The sequence below is a fragment of the Peromyscus maniculatus genome, chromosome 12 (genome assembly GCF_049852395.1).
Source record: "Peromyscus maniculatus bairdii isolate BWxNUB_F1_BW_parent chromosome 12, HU_Pman_BW_mat_3.1, whole genome shotgun sequence".
Lineage (NCBI taxonomy): Eukaryota > Metazoa > Chordata > Mammalia > Rodentia > Cricetidae > Peromyscus > Peromyscus maniculatus.
In genome coordinates, this window is record NC_134863.1 from 12,826,429 (window position 1) to 12,841,887 (window position 15,459).

Sequence of the window (15,459 nt, forward strand, 5' to 3'; positions counted from 1 at the left end):
CAGAAAGCTGATGAAAATGTATTTGAATGAGGGGGCCAAGTTCCAGCCCCAGCAAACAGAACTTGGCAGCTTCAGCCATGTGGTTCTGGCTTTAGAGTCCAGGATACAAGTCAGGTGCTGTGGACTCTCCCTCCATGGCTAAGAAAAGCTACAGACACCAATGTGCTGGGGCCCAAAGAGGCCATTGTGTGACGCTGTGAAAGTGAAGCCTGGATTTCACTGGAGACCCCAAGATGTTGGAGATGCCACAGTCATGAGGTAGCTGCTGAGGAAAGCTGCTCATGGGGAGTGGAACCAGCTCAAGAGAGAGCAGTGTGCTGCAGTCAACAGAGCTGAAAGGAGCTGGAGATCTGAAGAGCACTTGATATCAGACCTGGAGATGCAGAGTTTGGAGTCTGTCCAGATGGTTTTTAGTTTTTAGTCTTGCTTTGATTCAGTAATTCCTCACTATGCTCTCTTTCTTCTCTTTTGGAATGGTAAAGTATATTCTGTGACATTGTATGTTGAAAGTATGGCACCTGCTTTTTGATTTTGATTTTATAGGGATTATAGTTAAGAGATTGTCATGCATTTCAGAAGACACTTTGAACTTTGGAATTTTAAACAGTGTTGAGACTATTATACACCACAGGGACTTTTGAAGCTGGACTGAATGCGTTTTTGCATTATGATATGGCTACAAGACTATGGGGTCCAGGGAGTGGAAAGTGATGGTTTGAATAAGAATGACCTCCAGAGGTTCACAGTGGAACGTCTAGGGAACCGCACATTGGTAGAACACTGACTAAGACAAGGTCTTTATTACATTTTCTCCCAGCACATCTCGACTTCCTTAAACAAATCTTTAGGGGAGGAAGAGGAAGAGGAAAAAGGAGAAGGTGACAACAAAACTGAGCTGGACCTGGCAGTTCATGTCAGTAGCCCCTGCTACTGAGGAGGCTGATACAGGATGGTCATTCGAGACTAGATGTTAGAGGTTAGCTTGAACACACGCACGCACGCACACACCTCTCCTCTCAAAAACAAAACAAGTAAATTAAAACTCAATCATCAAATCAAGGCAGAATGAAACGTAATTCAAAGTCAAATGAATGGGAAGCACATCAGGAACATAGGGGTGAGGGGCCTGGAGCCACAGGTGATCACATGATGCGTCGTGCAAGGCCTGACACAATTCTCAACTCAGCTTCTTTAGAGCATTGGCCCAGCCAAGCACAGTGGCAGCAGAGCAGAGCACACTCAGGAGGTGGAAGCAGGAGAATCAGGACTTCAAGGTCATCACAGGCGCCAAGGTAAGCTGGCGGTTAGCCTAGGCTATGAGACCAAGTCGCAGGCAAGCAAACAAAAGATAGGGGGAACATCGTCCATTACAGGGCCGCTCAGGCCGAGGGAACCCAGGGTCAGGGAGGTTCCATTCACTCTGCTCTGTGGTATACTGTCTCCAAAGCTCAGAGACCTTCACTTAGAGGTCTGATTCCATTTTCACCCCATCTAGGCTCTAAGCCAAGGTCTACCCTGGGACTTCAGGGTCCAGTGCTGTGTCCCAGCTTCCTTGGGAACCCTCATCCACTGCATGGTGTCACCTGCACTGATCTAAAAAGAAGGACCCTTCATCAAGACCTCTGGAGACTCCTCTGGCCTTGCTTACTTACTCTGTGGCATGAGGACAAATGGAAGACATAGGTAACCAGTAAGCAAGCTCCCAAGAACCACCCTCCATGGTGGGCTGTTATTTCTTGGTGGTAGCCGCAGCCTGTTCAGGGGATGGAGACTGGGGCAGGCTGGTCCTGAGACAGGTGGCAGGAAGCCCCGTCTACTTCAAGATTCACCATTGGCATAGAGTCCTGAGAATGCTGTGGAGCGATGCCTACAGGACTGATCAGACCTGCGCCTGAACTCCCTCGCTCTTCATTTCCCTGAAGGCGCTAACTGGGAATGACTCTGAAGACCAGTAGGTTGCTACGGGAGGAGGCGGCCGTGGAGCAGAAACAGGACAATCTGGGCAAGTCTCGGCTGTCACACTCTGTAGCTTTGTGGCCATGGGTAGATAGTCAGACCTCCTGGGCTCCATCTCTCATAAGCGTTAGCAAATGGGGAAGTTATTGCTGTGGTCAGCAGTAGCAGATGGTCAGGATCCTAGAGGTCAATGGGATTTGTATCTAAGAGCTAGGCTGCCCACTTAGGTTCCTTGCTCAGTTCCTATTCTGTGTCTCACTTCTTCCAGTAAAGAGCTTGGATGAAGGAACCCCTCCATGCTCTTTGGTCCAAATAGTCTCACTGTGGGTTTTCAGCATCTCAGACTACAGCACTGAGCACCAGCAAAGATCTCCTGGATGCAGCCAGCCTGTTCTCATCCCCACTTTCTCCACTGTCTAGGCCAGGAAGCTACCTGTGTCAGGCCACTGGGCAAAGAGGACTGCATGTCCACATCACAGCCGCCCAGTCTAGGCTTCACCCTGTGTGAGTGCGAGTCTCTGACTGCAAGCAGACAGATGCAGGCTGAGGGTGCAGCAAGGTGCAGTTCTTTGCCAATGGCACTGCAGTCCTCATTCTGCACAATTCAGAATGTTCTGGGTTTTCCTCTTTGTTTATTATTTTCTCTGTCGTACTTGCTGCGGGAGAAACTCCAGCTCTTAGGGAGAAAGTGTAAGTATTCTTTCTCTCCAAGTCATGAGACTCGGTTTCATAATTTGGGGTTGTCTCATGGTAGCAAATTGTCTTCCACAGCAGTGGGAAGTGTTCCCGGCAGTGTTCAGTGTCTTAGCAGAGCTGACAGCTGGACTTGAAGCAGGCCCATGGCAAACAATCCTTGACAACCCAGAGAGGCAAGCCAAGAGGACGTCCCTAGCCTTCTGCTCAGTCCTGGCCTCTTAATAGGTGATGCCATCAGCTCTTGTCTGCCCATGATTTTATCAGCACCTTCCAGAAAGTTCTTCATTCAATTTGTTTTCTCATAGTCTAAGTCCTTGAAGCATAGACTAATGCTGTGGGATGGTCTGTATGTCAAATTGCTCTGATTGGCCAATAAATAAAACACTGATTGGTCAGTGGCTAGGCAGGAAGTAAAGGCAGGACTAACAGAGAAGAGAAAAGAAAGAACAGGAAGGCAGAAGGAGACACTGCCAGCCACCGCCATGACAAGAAGCATGTGAAGATGCCGGTAAGCCACGAGCCACATGGCAAGGTATCGATTTATGGAAATGGATTAATTTAAGCTATAAGAACAGTTAGCAAGAAGCCTGCCACGGCCATACAGTTTGTAAGCAATATAAGTCCCTGTGTTTACTTGGTTGGGTCTGAGAGGCTATGGGACTGGCAGGTGACAGTGATTTGTCCTGTGGGCCAGGCAGGAAAACTCTAGCTACAGACTAATGACGCACCGGTGTGCTGAGTGCTAGCACAAATGCTCCTTCCACTAGAGCGCATCCCCTCAGCTGGGGTGGCGGGATCTTCAAGCCTTCTTTTATCCTCTGAGAAGAGGGGACAATGCCAATCCTTGGAGGACCCGGTTTGGTCAGTACTAGTATCTTTCTTCTAACGTAGTTGTTTGGTGGAACTGGAAAGGACTATGATGAAGAATGGGAGCAGACAGGAAGGGTCCTGGAAATACATTCTGCAGATTCTGTCTCTGGGTGGTGTAAGAACTGTCTGGCACTGACCAGGAGACCAAGAGGACAGGCAGCTGGCAGCAATGATCTTACCTTGATAGAGGCACCAGCAAATCGAGCCAGCTGTTTGATGTGCACCCCCTTTTTCCCGATGATAGCACCCACAGCCTGGGTTGGGATGAAGAGATTCACAGTCTCCTGCTCTGGGTACTAGAAAAGAACACGTGCGTACTGTCAGGCTCACTGGGCACCTCACAGCCCAGCCAAGTACCGTAAGAGTATGGGAAGGCCTCACTACCCAGGGAGATGGCCAACACGGCATGGTGGATCTTTGTGTGACCTGATGCTCTCTACATGAACCCAAGCGGGCTTGCATGAGCCTACAATCCCCTCTGGGTCTGTGTTTGCTGGGCACAGGCAGCCTGGGGTCTCTGACATGCACAGGTTTGATATGTATGTTTCCTGTGCCTTCATCCGAGACCAGAATGGTTGTGGTGGTTCAGTGATTTAAAAAGTGCTTGTCACACAAGCCTGATGGTCTGATCCCTGGAACCCATGGTGGGAGGAGACACTTTCTGAAAGTTGGCCTGGCCAGCCAAACACAGCTGTCCAGTCCCTCCATAACTAGAAATACCATTTCACAAGGCGGCTCACCCTGCTGTGCCCAGGCCCCATGGCGAGTACCAGGGAGGTGGGCAAGCCACTTGTCCCTGGAAACCCCCGAGGAAAGACAGCGGCTCTTAGGTCAGGCTGCCAATGGTTCTTGTGGAAGTGCTGTGTCTTCAGGGTCAGACTTTGATTAAAGAACACCGACAAGAAAAAAGAGGTGTGGTGTGGTGTGTGCCTATGCACACGTTCATGGGCACACGCACACATTGGAGGCCCGAGGTTGATGCTGCCCTCTTCCTCACTCTCTCCCTTAGCTTTGACACCGAGAATCCTATGGAACCTGGCCAGTGAGATCCAGGGGTCCCGTCACTACTTCCTCAGCACTAGGAGCACCACTGCACCTGGCTTTTATGTGGGTGCTGAGGATTTGAACCCAGGTCTACATGTTTGTATGGCAAGTACTGTGCCAACTGCGCCACATCCCTTGCCTACTGGAAACTTTTCTTTAGCTTATTAATATTTGCTAACTGGTTTTCTGTTTTTAATAATTTTTAAAAGTGTGTGTGTGTGTGTGTGTGTGTGTGTGTGTGTATGTGTGTGTGTACATACATATGTACGTGCAGGTGCCTATGAAGGCTAGAGACACTGGATCCCCTGGAGTTACACGTGACCATAAGTCACCTGATGTGGGTGCTGGCAACTCCAGTCCTCTGAAGAGCAGTGTGCACCCTTAATGACTGAGCCATAGCTCTAAGTCTTTGGCTCTTTAAGGAAGGATTTTACCCTGTGTGTAGCTTAGGCTGGCAGGAAACTCACTACACAGCCCAGGCTGACCACAAACTTGATCCTCCCACCTCCTACTCCCAGGATCACCTAAGAGGCCACACATTCGAGGAGGCTCCCCAACACTGAGTGAGAAGCAGGGTGGCTTGGTGCTTACACTCTGAGCTGTATCCTTCTGGGACAGCCTAGAGCCACAGTGACCAGTCACACTGTAACCAGTCACTGGCCTGTTCACCGGGGCCATGTGGGGCAGCTGTGGAGCAGGAAGAATGGTGGCCGGGGCAGGTTTGAGGGGCACTTACGGAGTGATGATGCGGGAATGGGCCGAAATGGTGATGAGGGTACAGACTGGAGAAGTATCCGGAGTGGGTCTGCATATTAATGAGACGTTCAGTGAGTCAGGTGTCCGTTTCCATGCGGCACACGTGCTCTGTGAGCCAGCACCACCGTCCCATCTACAAACTTGTGCCTTTGTGTCCCTAATCCCTGAACCCTTGACAAGGTGTCACCTGGTTGCAACAGGCCCCGGGGCCGCAGCTTCTAAGATGAGCCTTGCTCTCTAGGCATACAGCCCAGTCCCACTGCTCAGACCCGCCTTTCAGTGAGGACAGGGCTCGTGGCTCCTGTTCCATGGGGGAATGACAAGTTGTGCATTACAAGCACAGAGAATCCTGGGGACAAAAGCCAAGAGTTATTCAGAACAAGCAAATGTGATCTTGGGAGGACGGAGCAGTTAGCTGCATCAGAGATTCCCAGAGGAACAGAAGCTCAGTGTGGAGAAACTGAGGGCGTCAGTAAGAGAGAGGGAGCAGACAGACAAAGACATCGTGTGCAGATGTGGAGAGGAGAATCAGGAGGGCAGATGTGGACTCACGACGCAGAGCTGGCTATGAAGAAATCACAGTTGAAGCAGTAGCTACTTTTTAATTGAATACCTGCAGTATAGCAGGGACAATGATATTCTACATCTATTTATAAATTCTTAACCCGCATAGTGATAACATATCCGAGTTCATAGTCTTCTGGGTAGGACACTTACTAAGTGAGCAAAGCTGTGTTAATTATGTTTTACATAAGGTCATGTAAACAGTGCTATCACTGTTACCACCAGCAAGATGGTGGCAGGTGCAGAGCACCAAGGCACGCAGCCCTGCCCGACAGAGGGCGATGTGGATGAAGCTTAGAGCCCGAGGACACCTGAGGCCCCGAACACATTTCAGGGTGATGTGTGTGTCTTCCACCGTCTGCATCTCCAGCTAGACTCAGCTCCAGATTAAGATTCACTTGTGATTTCTTACCAACAAAACCAACTGTTCTTCTGAGCTCGGAGAGAAAAGATGAGTGCTTCCCAGGTTCTAGGGAAGGGCCACAGCTGCGGGCATCAGGGCTCTTGCTCTGGTTGAACTGAAGAGACTGCAGTGATGTCTCTGCCCACAAGAGGGCACCACCAGACTGGGATCCCAGGAAAGCCTCCCGTTTTGAAGGTGGGCCAAGAGGGAGCCTCATGCATCTTTTTGAAAACTCTCTGGGAAGCACTCCAGCCCTTCCTCTGTGCAGGTTCCTGTTCTGGGGTGCGGCTAGTAGGCACAGGGGAGATGATTCCTGTAGCTTTTTTGCTCAAGGCTCTAACCAAGGGAGATAGGGCCTCTGCCTGCCTCTGGCCCGAAGCACTATTCCTTCAGTTCTCATAGCAAAAGTGATTCCTGTAAATTGTGAGTCTAACACCCATGCAAGGCCAAGAACAGATCTAGAGCACAGCTTGTATTCCAAGTCCTCAGGGTCCTAACATGAACATGGCCCAAAACAGAACCATCCTGGGACAACGAAGAGATTTTTAAATAAGCTATAAAAGGGTGATGAGGACAGACTCCTTTTATCCATAAGTCAGAGCCGCAGGGTTGCTAGGACAGAATTCCTTCTCAGCAACCAGGAAGTCATTTCTAGCTGAGACTCGGACCTACACGAGTCTGAATCTCTAGCTCTTTTACAAAGTGGACCATTTTTTCAAAGCTTTCTGAGTCCACCCACAGACTCAAATGCCTAGATCTGATTGTATTTGACCATCCACTCACTCACTCACAGCTTTTGAGCACCCATATGGGAGACCTTATTTTAGGAGATGGGGACACAAGGGACTTATGGTCTATGTGGGAGACAAATGCAGAAAAGAACTTCAGAGAAGTCTTCAGACATTGACCACAAAGATGGAATGAACAAGCAGCCCAGGGCAGCAACTCCGGCTGGGCCTGGAGACTCCAAGCCCAAGATCACACATGGCCCTGGGCAAGAAGTATGTGGAGCAGCGGGGTTCCTAGCGGGGTCAGGATAGGTTGGCCTCTTTGAAATTTAGACAGGAGGCTAGCATGGAGAATACAAAGGCATTTGGAAGGGCATAAGGAGAAGGCAGGGGGTTGAGATCATGCCTTGTAGACCTGGTCCAGATGTGGACTGACCTCAAGAACATCTGTGAGCCAAAGAGTGTGGACTGTTTCAAGTATGAATGAGTATTTATCTACAATGAAGTCGGTGTCTGTGTCCTTTCTCTTCCCATCTCCCCTTGCTAAGGTGGCGGTGACGGTATCCAATAGAAAGGGATAAATTGTTTCCTCTGGTGATATATATATTGGTTTTTTGAGACAAGGTTTCTCTGTGTAACTGCGCTATTTCTGGATCTCACTCTGTAGACCAGGCTGGCCTCAAACTCACAGAGATCCACCTGGCTCTGCCTCCCGAGTGCTGGGATTAAAGGTGTGTGCCACCACTGCCCGGCATTTTTTTTTTTTTAAATGGTTTTATCAAGACAGAATTTCTCTTTGTAGCCCTGGCTGAACTGAAACTAACTCTGTAGACCAGGCTGACCTCGAACTCACAGAAATTCATCTGCCTCTGCCTCCCAAGTGTGGGAATTAAAGGCATGCGCCACCACTGCGTGGCTCGCTCTAATTTTCTTAATAAGAGTTGCAGACTTTCACTTTTCCGTTTTCTGCTGGCTTATGTATTTGTTGGTGACAGTTCCCTGTATTCCGGGCTAGCCTCAAACTCCCTGGATAGCCGAGGATGAACCTCTGCTTTGCTGCCTCACCCCTCTGTGCTCTGGTGACACGTGACTCCACACCTGGCTCCTGCGGTGCCGGGCACCGAGCCCTGGGCCTCACACCTGGCTCTTACCCAGCACCCAGCCCTGGGCTTCTTTGCCTTTCACAAGTACTTACCATTGAGCGCCGGCCCAGTCTCCTGCTAGGGACTTTGGTTAAATCTACAGGTGATAACAGTTTCCTGTCCATTGTGGCTGTCTCCTGCATTCTCTGGGGTCTTGCTTTCTTTCAGAACTTGATCACTGGATCTGTTAACTGGCCTTGCTGCCCTCTCCCCGTTCATTCTCTCTCTCTCTCTCTCTTTTTTTTTTTCAATTTTATTTTATGTGCATTAATGTAAGGGTGTCAGATCCCCTGGAACTGGAGTTACAGACAGTTGTGAGCTGCCGTGAGGGCTGGGAATTGAACCTAGGTCCTTTGGAAGAGCAGCCAGTACTCTTAACCACTGAGCCACCTCTCCTACCCCACCCCACCCCACCCCCAACACTGATTCTTTATACATGCCCAATGAGATTTCATTGTACTTTGATGTATTTAAATTAACTCGAGAGGATATATTAATGAGACCATAGGGAGGCTTGTTGATAATGTTCTCCCGAGGCTCCACCTGACCTCACTGAAGAGTGGTTAAGAGCTCAGGCCGCACCAGTCCCGTTGGCAGGAGAGTGGGTGAGCCAGCCCCGGAGTTGTGAGCATGGGAGAGCCGCCCCCCTTGCCATCTGCCACGAGGCATCATGGGCGGGAGAGAGATTTATATATATATAAACATACACTATTAGGAATCAAGAAACAAATGACCACAAGGTCAGATATTAAAAAATGGAAACAATCTGTTATGCACAGCCTCATGGTGTTGTTGTTTCTAAAATAGAGACAAAATGGATTCTCCCCTCACGCTGGAGAGCAAACCCAGGGCCCTGCATGTGACAGGCAAGCATCCCTCCACCGACTCTCACCCCAACAACTGAAATGGATACTTCATAGAAATTACAAACTAACCAAAAAGGCCAAAAACTTTGAAAAGAAATGAAAAAAAAGTCATCTTTTTCTAAACAAAAGTTGCCAGATCAAGATGTTTCATGAGTAGAATTTATCCTATCTAAAAGCAACAACAACAACAACAACAAAACTCAGTATATTTTCTTTCATTTTGTCAAACAGTAAAAGCCGCCAGCTTTCCAGTCCATTCTTTGTGGAAAAAAAACACAAAAACACAAGCCAGCTTTCTGCTGAAACCGCCAGACAGTATAAAAGTGTAATGACTCCCGTGTAGACACAGTTGAACGGAATGGGATGAGGTGCAGGAATGCGATGAGGAAGGCTGGGGGACAGCTGGAACTGGGCAAGGTGGTGCCTTCACCCTTGCGGGGGCGGGGGTGGGACAGGAGATCAGCGGCTCGAAGCCACAGTTAGTGAGACCAGCTTGGGCTACCTGAGACCCTGTCTCAAAGAATCACAAGCAAAACAAAGGCAGAGCTGGATTTCCAGTTGACTGATAAAACAGCAGATAACTCAACAAATTACTTTGGGAAACTGGCTATTCACTTGGAAAAATAATAAAGTTAGATCAAGATAAATCCCCTGTAAAATACAGTTATGAACAACCCTCAGCAAAACCAGCAACTAAAAATTAGTGTAAGGAAAACATTTTTACAGTCTGGAATGAAGAGGCCTTTTCCTTAGCATGGCATTAAAGGCCACCCCCCCCCCAAAAAAAAATCACATATTCAGTTTTTATTTATTTATCTGTTTCATTTTCTTGAGACAGGGTCTACCTATGTAGCCCAGACTGCCCGAAACCTCTGGAATCCTACCCCCTCAGGCTCTCAGGTGCTACGATTAGAGGCAGGAGCCACCATTCAAGAATTAAGAAAACATCATCTTTATGCTTAAAAATCCCGCACCAATTTGGTCTAAGAGAACGCTGTGACGGTTAAATTGCACACATCATTTCCTACTGTAATTCCAGTTATCAGGGGCTTTAGCTTTCAGACAGACTCTACAAGGCCCCTTATTCAGCCCGTCCCAGGAAGTGAGCCGTCTTCGGTGGCTTCTAAGGGCACTAATTCAGAGATTACGTCTCACAACAAAGGTAAAGGATGTGAACGCCCCATCCGCCGCCCCGTGTGCGTCTGCCACGACCCCTCCATTACACAGCCCAGTGGTGGCTCCTTCCTTTCCTTTAAGGGAAATTGGACAGAACCGAAGAGATGGTATGCGGTGACTCCCAACACCTCAGAAAAGCTTCTGCCGGATGGAAGGTGCTGGGCCTGGTGCCAGCTCGTGCGGTTTTGAGAGTGAACGCAAGGGGACCCCCAGGAGCCACTAGCCACGCCCACTACACCAAGGAGCAGAACAGAACTGGCTCACCCACCTGATTCTCCCCCACTGAGACAGTTTATACACAAAACAAGCCATGTGTTTAGAGAAGAAAAAGCGGGGGAGGGCAGCTGTCTCGTGTCCGGTGTCCGGTGTCTTCAGGCCCCACTTGGTCATGTACTAATCCTGAATGATGATTGTGAATGAGGGCAACAAGCGGGAAACATACCATCACGTTTCTTCTGCCGAGAGTTATGAGTCAAACCACACTGACTGATAACCTACTAAATATCAGGCAGTGTGCTGTTTAGACTCAGATGCTGGGGCCTTTTCTTTTTAAAACTTCCTTTCAATAAAGTATGTCTGAATTATGGACAAAGGTGGGAATGTGTATCTACTCAAGAATAATCCAGGTGTCATCTGTATTAAACAAGGGACACTCATGAATGTTGTTTGAAACAGCCACGGGGTTTCTCTGTGTAGCTCTGGCTGTCCCGGAACTTGCTCTGTAGACCAGGCTGGCCTCAAACTGCCTCTGCCTGCCGAGGGCTGGGATTAAAGGTGTGCACCACCACTGCCAGACCAACAACTTTTATTTTTATAAAACGGACCACGAGTGAATGAATCGGGGAGCGAGCGGCTCTTGTTCTCTGTGGCATGACACTTACCATGTTTGAGGGCACTCGTTCAGAGCTTGGATCGGTGTCAATCTCCCACTGGAAAAGCTTCCACTCCAATTATAATCACCCACGGAGACAGAATGCAAATAACCGCTTTTGCCCTTACTCAACATGGCCGAGTAGCTGAGCTGCCTGGAGGAGCCCAGCCTGGGGGAGCCTCGGGACACCGAGCTACTTACAGCGAAGGGGTGGTAGGGGGCACTGGGGGGGACCCCACGGGGCCCTGCTGGTGGAGGAAGCACGGACAGTCCTGTTGAAAAGATGCCAAGTGCACTGAGGTTCAACCCTGGGATTAGATTGGCTTGTTGCTGGGGACAGAAACGAAGAAAAAAGATGAGGGAGAGAAGCCCAGAGAGGCCAGGCCGGCCGTGGCCACTCCCCACCTCCTGTCTGCATAGCACCAGTGTTTCCCTGTCTGTCCCGCCCCGGTACCTGGACTTCCTCACCTTGTACTGGGCGTGGACAACAAACCTCACCCTCTCAACCTAACTATGACATTCCCTCAAAGCTTCCCCGTCCCCCTTGGGTGTAGCTACGCATCTGACTGTGGTCAGCCATGTCTTCACTCAGCTTTCCTGCTGAGCCCCGGCCGCTACCCCCCCAAATCCTGCTCCCTCCATACCCTGTGCCCTTTCACCTCTGGACTCCGGTGCCCTGTCGGTGGTCCTTCCTGCTCCCCTGTCCAGGTGTCTCCCCGACCCCCTCCCAGTTGACATGGCCTTTTCTAGGCTCTCCTAACGCTCCTATTCCCTCAAAGATACAAGACAGAATCACGGGCTCAGTGCCTCGCTTCTGCCTCACTTCCCGGGGTCAGTGGCCATGTTACTCAGAGCTGTATTCAATATCGGACACAAAGTACTCCATATTAACATTTGCTGAATGAGAACAAACACCAGTCTTTTCTAGCCACCCAAGGACAGGTCAGAACCTTCAAGATCTCCTTCCTTATTTCACATTTCTACCTAGCATCCTCACCAGGACTGGAGGCAGAGAAATGCAGTCCCTATGCTGGCCTGTGCCCAGCCTGTCCCAATCCTTCTCTGTGGGTAAAGTCACTCTAGAAAAAATGTCCCTTTTTGTGAAAATGGAGAACAGCAAGCCTGGATCCTTCACCATCGCCTCACGCTGTATGTTAAGAGCTGGTGATTGTGTGATTTCTCTCACAGAGAGAGCATGGACCTGGCAGAGGTGTCTAAGGGACATGTGCTGAAATGGCGATGTGTAGGGCACCTACACCCCTTCTGAGCACATCCAGGTGTTCACGGACAGAGATGTTTAGCAAAGACGGAGTCCCCAGGAGAATGAGACGGCGAGATGAAAATGCCACCACGTTGCTCACTCAGGATGCTCTGCCTCTCCCCATCCTGGCCCACAATTACTGTGTGGTAGGCAGTCATGGGGGGGGGGTGCAGAGGTGGGGGATTGGACGCTGACCCGGGGAAGAACCGTGCAGTGTTGCTGAGGGAGTCGGGGCGGCAACACAGATCGCGGTCAGTGTTTACTCCTCTGTGAGATGTGAGTGCGGGGGATGGGAAGAAGAGGAAGGGTCCAATGGAGCTCAGAGGTCAGTGAGATTGATAACTGTGGGGGCTGAACTGTGGCCCATGACGGCTGATCAGAGGACCCTTTCCAGTCTCAGAAGATGATAGTGAAAAATGAAAGATTTCACTCTTCTGAGATGAGCCTGGACTTTGCTGACGGGGAAATAATTTTAAACAATTAATAAGGAGAGAATTAAGGAACAGGAAGAATGTGCTAGAGAGCGCTCAAGTGGGTGACAGCATTTACTAGGCCAACTACAAGTGCCAACCAGCAAGCAAGAGATGCCAATCAGGAGCTAGCCCCTCCCGTCTTCCCACCAGCCACTCTGAAATGCCTGCTTCAGATAGACTTTCCCCCAAAACAGCCCAGACTAGACATGGTCTCTCTACCCTATGACGCCATCTGTTTTAACCCTGAATAATTAACTCCAGGCCTTACCTATGCTACACACATATTACCACAGAGGTAAACCTCCAGCCCAGTCTTTTAAATATATAAAGGAGACAGGGTTTCACTATGCACCCCCAGCTGACTTGGAACTCATTATGTAGACCACACTGGCCTCGAACTCACAGACATCTACCTGCCTCTGTCTCTCCAGTTCTGAGATTAAAGGTGTCTGTCACCAGGCCTGGCTAAAGTATATACTTGGGATTTTAAAGAAAGAGAGGACACAATATTACACAAAGTTTAGAAAACAGGGGAACCCACTTTCCTGGACCCGTAATTTTTATTCTTGTATCACAGCATCCAGCCCTGTTGACCCACATTACTTTGCGTGCGTGCGTGCGTGCGTGCGTGCGTGTAGCCCAGCTTTGAAACCTTCCTGTTCCAATATATGTGATCATGAGCATCACCCCACTTTACGGTCTGGAAGGTATGATTTTACTGGCTCATGCTGATCTGTGTTTACCAGATTAAAGACATCTTTAATCCTAGGAAGTCGGACGCTCTTCCCATCTGCCCTAAGGCACTTCCTCCTCAGCTGAAGGACAGCTATCCTTACAGAGCTCGGGTCCTGCCTTAGCTGTCGGAAAGCCAAGCGAAGGAAGGGCTGGGCACTTACATTAACGGCCAGCATATCGTTTTCGAAGGCCTCTCGCAGCTTCTTCATGATCTCTATCTCAGCATTGGCGCATGCATCAATGGCGCCCTTCACCGTGATGGTTCTCTCAGGGTTATAGATGCTCAAATCCTGCAAGCTGGCCAATGAGGAAAAGACAGGAAGAATAAAATTCCAGACCACAAACACATCCTGGTAAAGACTTGATTTTTTTTTCCTAACACTGTAGCATAGAATTCTGCTATCTAGTCGCAAGTCTTACTAGTGACTTGTACTATGAACCTTGGCTTCACGAATGCTAGGAAATGTTGTGGAATAATCTTTTTGTACACTGTGAAGATATGTTATTCTGATTTGTTTACTAAAAAGCTGAATGGCCAATAGTTAGGCAATATTTTCAGGCACATAGGAAGAAGAGAGGAGTCACCAGCCAGACGGAGAGGAAGTAGAAAAAGTAAAAAAACATAGATTAAAAGATATGGGTTAGGACTAGAGAGATGGCTAAGAAGTTAAGAGCACTGGCTGTTTTTCCAGAGGTCCTGAGTTCAATTCCCAGCAACCACATGGTGGCTCACAGCCATCTGTAATGAGATCTGGTGCCCTCTTCTGGCCTGAGGCATACATGCAGACAGAACATTATACATAATAAATAAATAAATGTTTTTTAAAAAAGATATGGGTTAATTTAAGTTATAAAAACTAGTTAGAAACAAGCCTAAGCTATCGGTCAAGCTTTCATAATTAATAAGTTTCTGTGAGGTTATTTGGGAGCTGGCTGGTGTGACAGAAAATTCTTACTACAAGGAAAGCCTTCTACCTCTGAGCTATGTCCCTAGCCCCAAGTCTTACTTTGTATTTTGAGAAAGGTCTCACTAAAGCTCTCCTTGAGTTCACTGTGTGGCCAAGGCCAGCCTTGGACTTTTGCTTCAGCTGCCTCTTCTCCCAAGAGCCTGGATTACAAGCTTGTGCCGCAGAACTGACCGGATTTTTTTTAATCTTAACAATTTCATGGTGCTGGGGATGGAGCCCAGGGCCGCCTCTTGCTGGTCAGTGCTCTGGTGGGCTATAGAGCCAACCCTATGGACCTGCTTCCTGCTGCTCAGAGTATGGCACGGCTGAGCATTTCCCCTCTGGAGAAAAGTAGAGGCTAGGAAGGCTCAATCAGTCGCTCCTGAACATAAGTAGTCTGAAGGGGGAGCTTACGATGAGATAGTGATCTTGGTCCCTGTGTCATGTTCAATTTTCTTCAAATTCCTGCCTTCTTTGCCAATCAGTCTTCCAACCAAGCCATTGTGGGCCAAGATTTTCAGAGGCACCTCCTCAGCTCTAAAAAAGAGAAAGTAGATTCACCACTTAGAACAGACGCTGCGCTGTCTCCAGGTGTCATTATCTTCACTTCTTACGAATGGAAACCCATTTTTTAAGGTTCTTTCCCAACCTCAGCTAATAAATCCTGACTGAAATGAGCCACACAGTGGTAACTCCACTTCCAGTTTCTACTCACTAGTAGCCAGGTGGGTGCGTCCAGAGGCAGGCCAGTGGGAACTACATTAAAAAATAGAGTCCCATAGAATCCAGCAACCCCACTTCTGGGTATTTATCAAAAAGAAATCAAAACCATGACTATTTGCAAATCGACATTCACAGCAATATCATCAAGAAGGAGTCAAGGAACAGCAGTATAATCTAGATTAGGGGGTGGACATTTTATGTGCTACAGTGTGGAAGAACTTGGGGGCTGAGATAAACCAGTCACAGGA

At 48.8% G+C, this 15,459-nt stretch overlaps 1 protein-coding gene across 4 annotated transcripts in view; it reads right to left on the bottom strand.

The window, feature by feature from the left end:
- LOC143268223 (insulin-like growth factor 2 mRNA-binding protein 2) overlaps positions 1 to 15,459 on the bottom strand; it is a 79,702-nt gene that overhangs the window by 7,555 nt on the left and 56,688 nt on the right. For all 4 annotated transcript variants that reach the window (XM_076549367.1, XM_076549369.1, XM_076549368.1 and 1 more), the window contains exons 7-11: positions 14,903 to 15,025; positions 13,703 to 13,838; positions 11,274 to 11,402; positions 5,303 to 5,371; positions 3,702 to 3,818 (exon numbers count right to left, since the gene is read on the bottom strand). In XM_076549367.1, the coding sequence (XP_076405482.1) occupies positions 3,702 to 3,818; positions 5,303 to 5,371; positions 11,274 to 11,402; positions 13,703 to 13,838; positions 14,903 to 15,025 (574 nt within the window). The remainder of the gene's footprint in view (positions 1 to 3,701; positions 3,819 to 5,302; positions 5,372 to 11,273; positions 11,403 to 13,702; positions 13,839 to 14,902; positions 15,026 to 15,459) is intronic.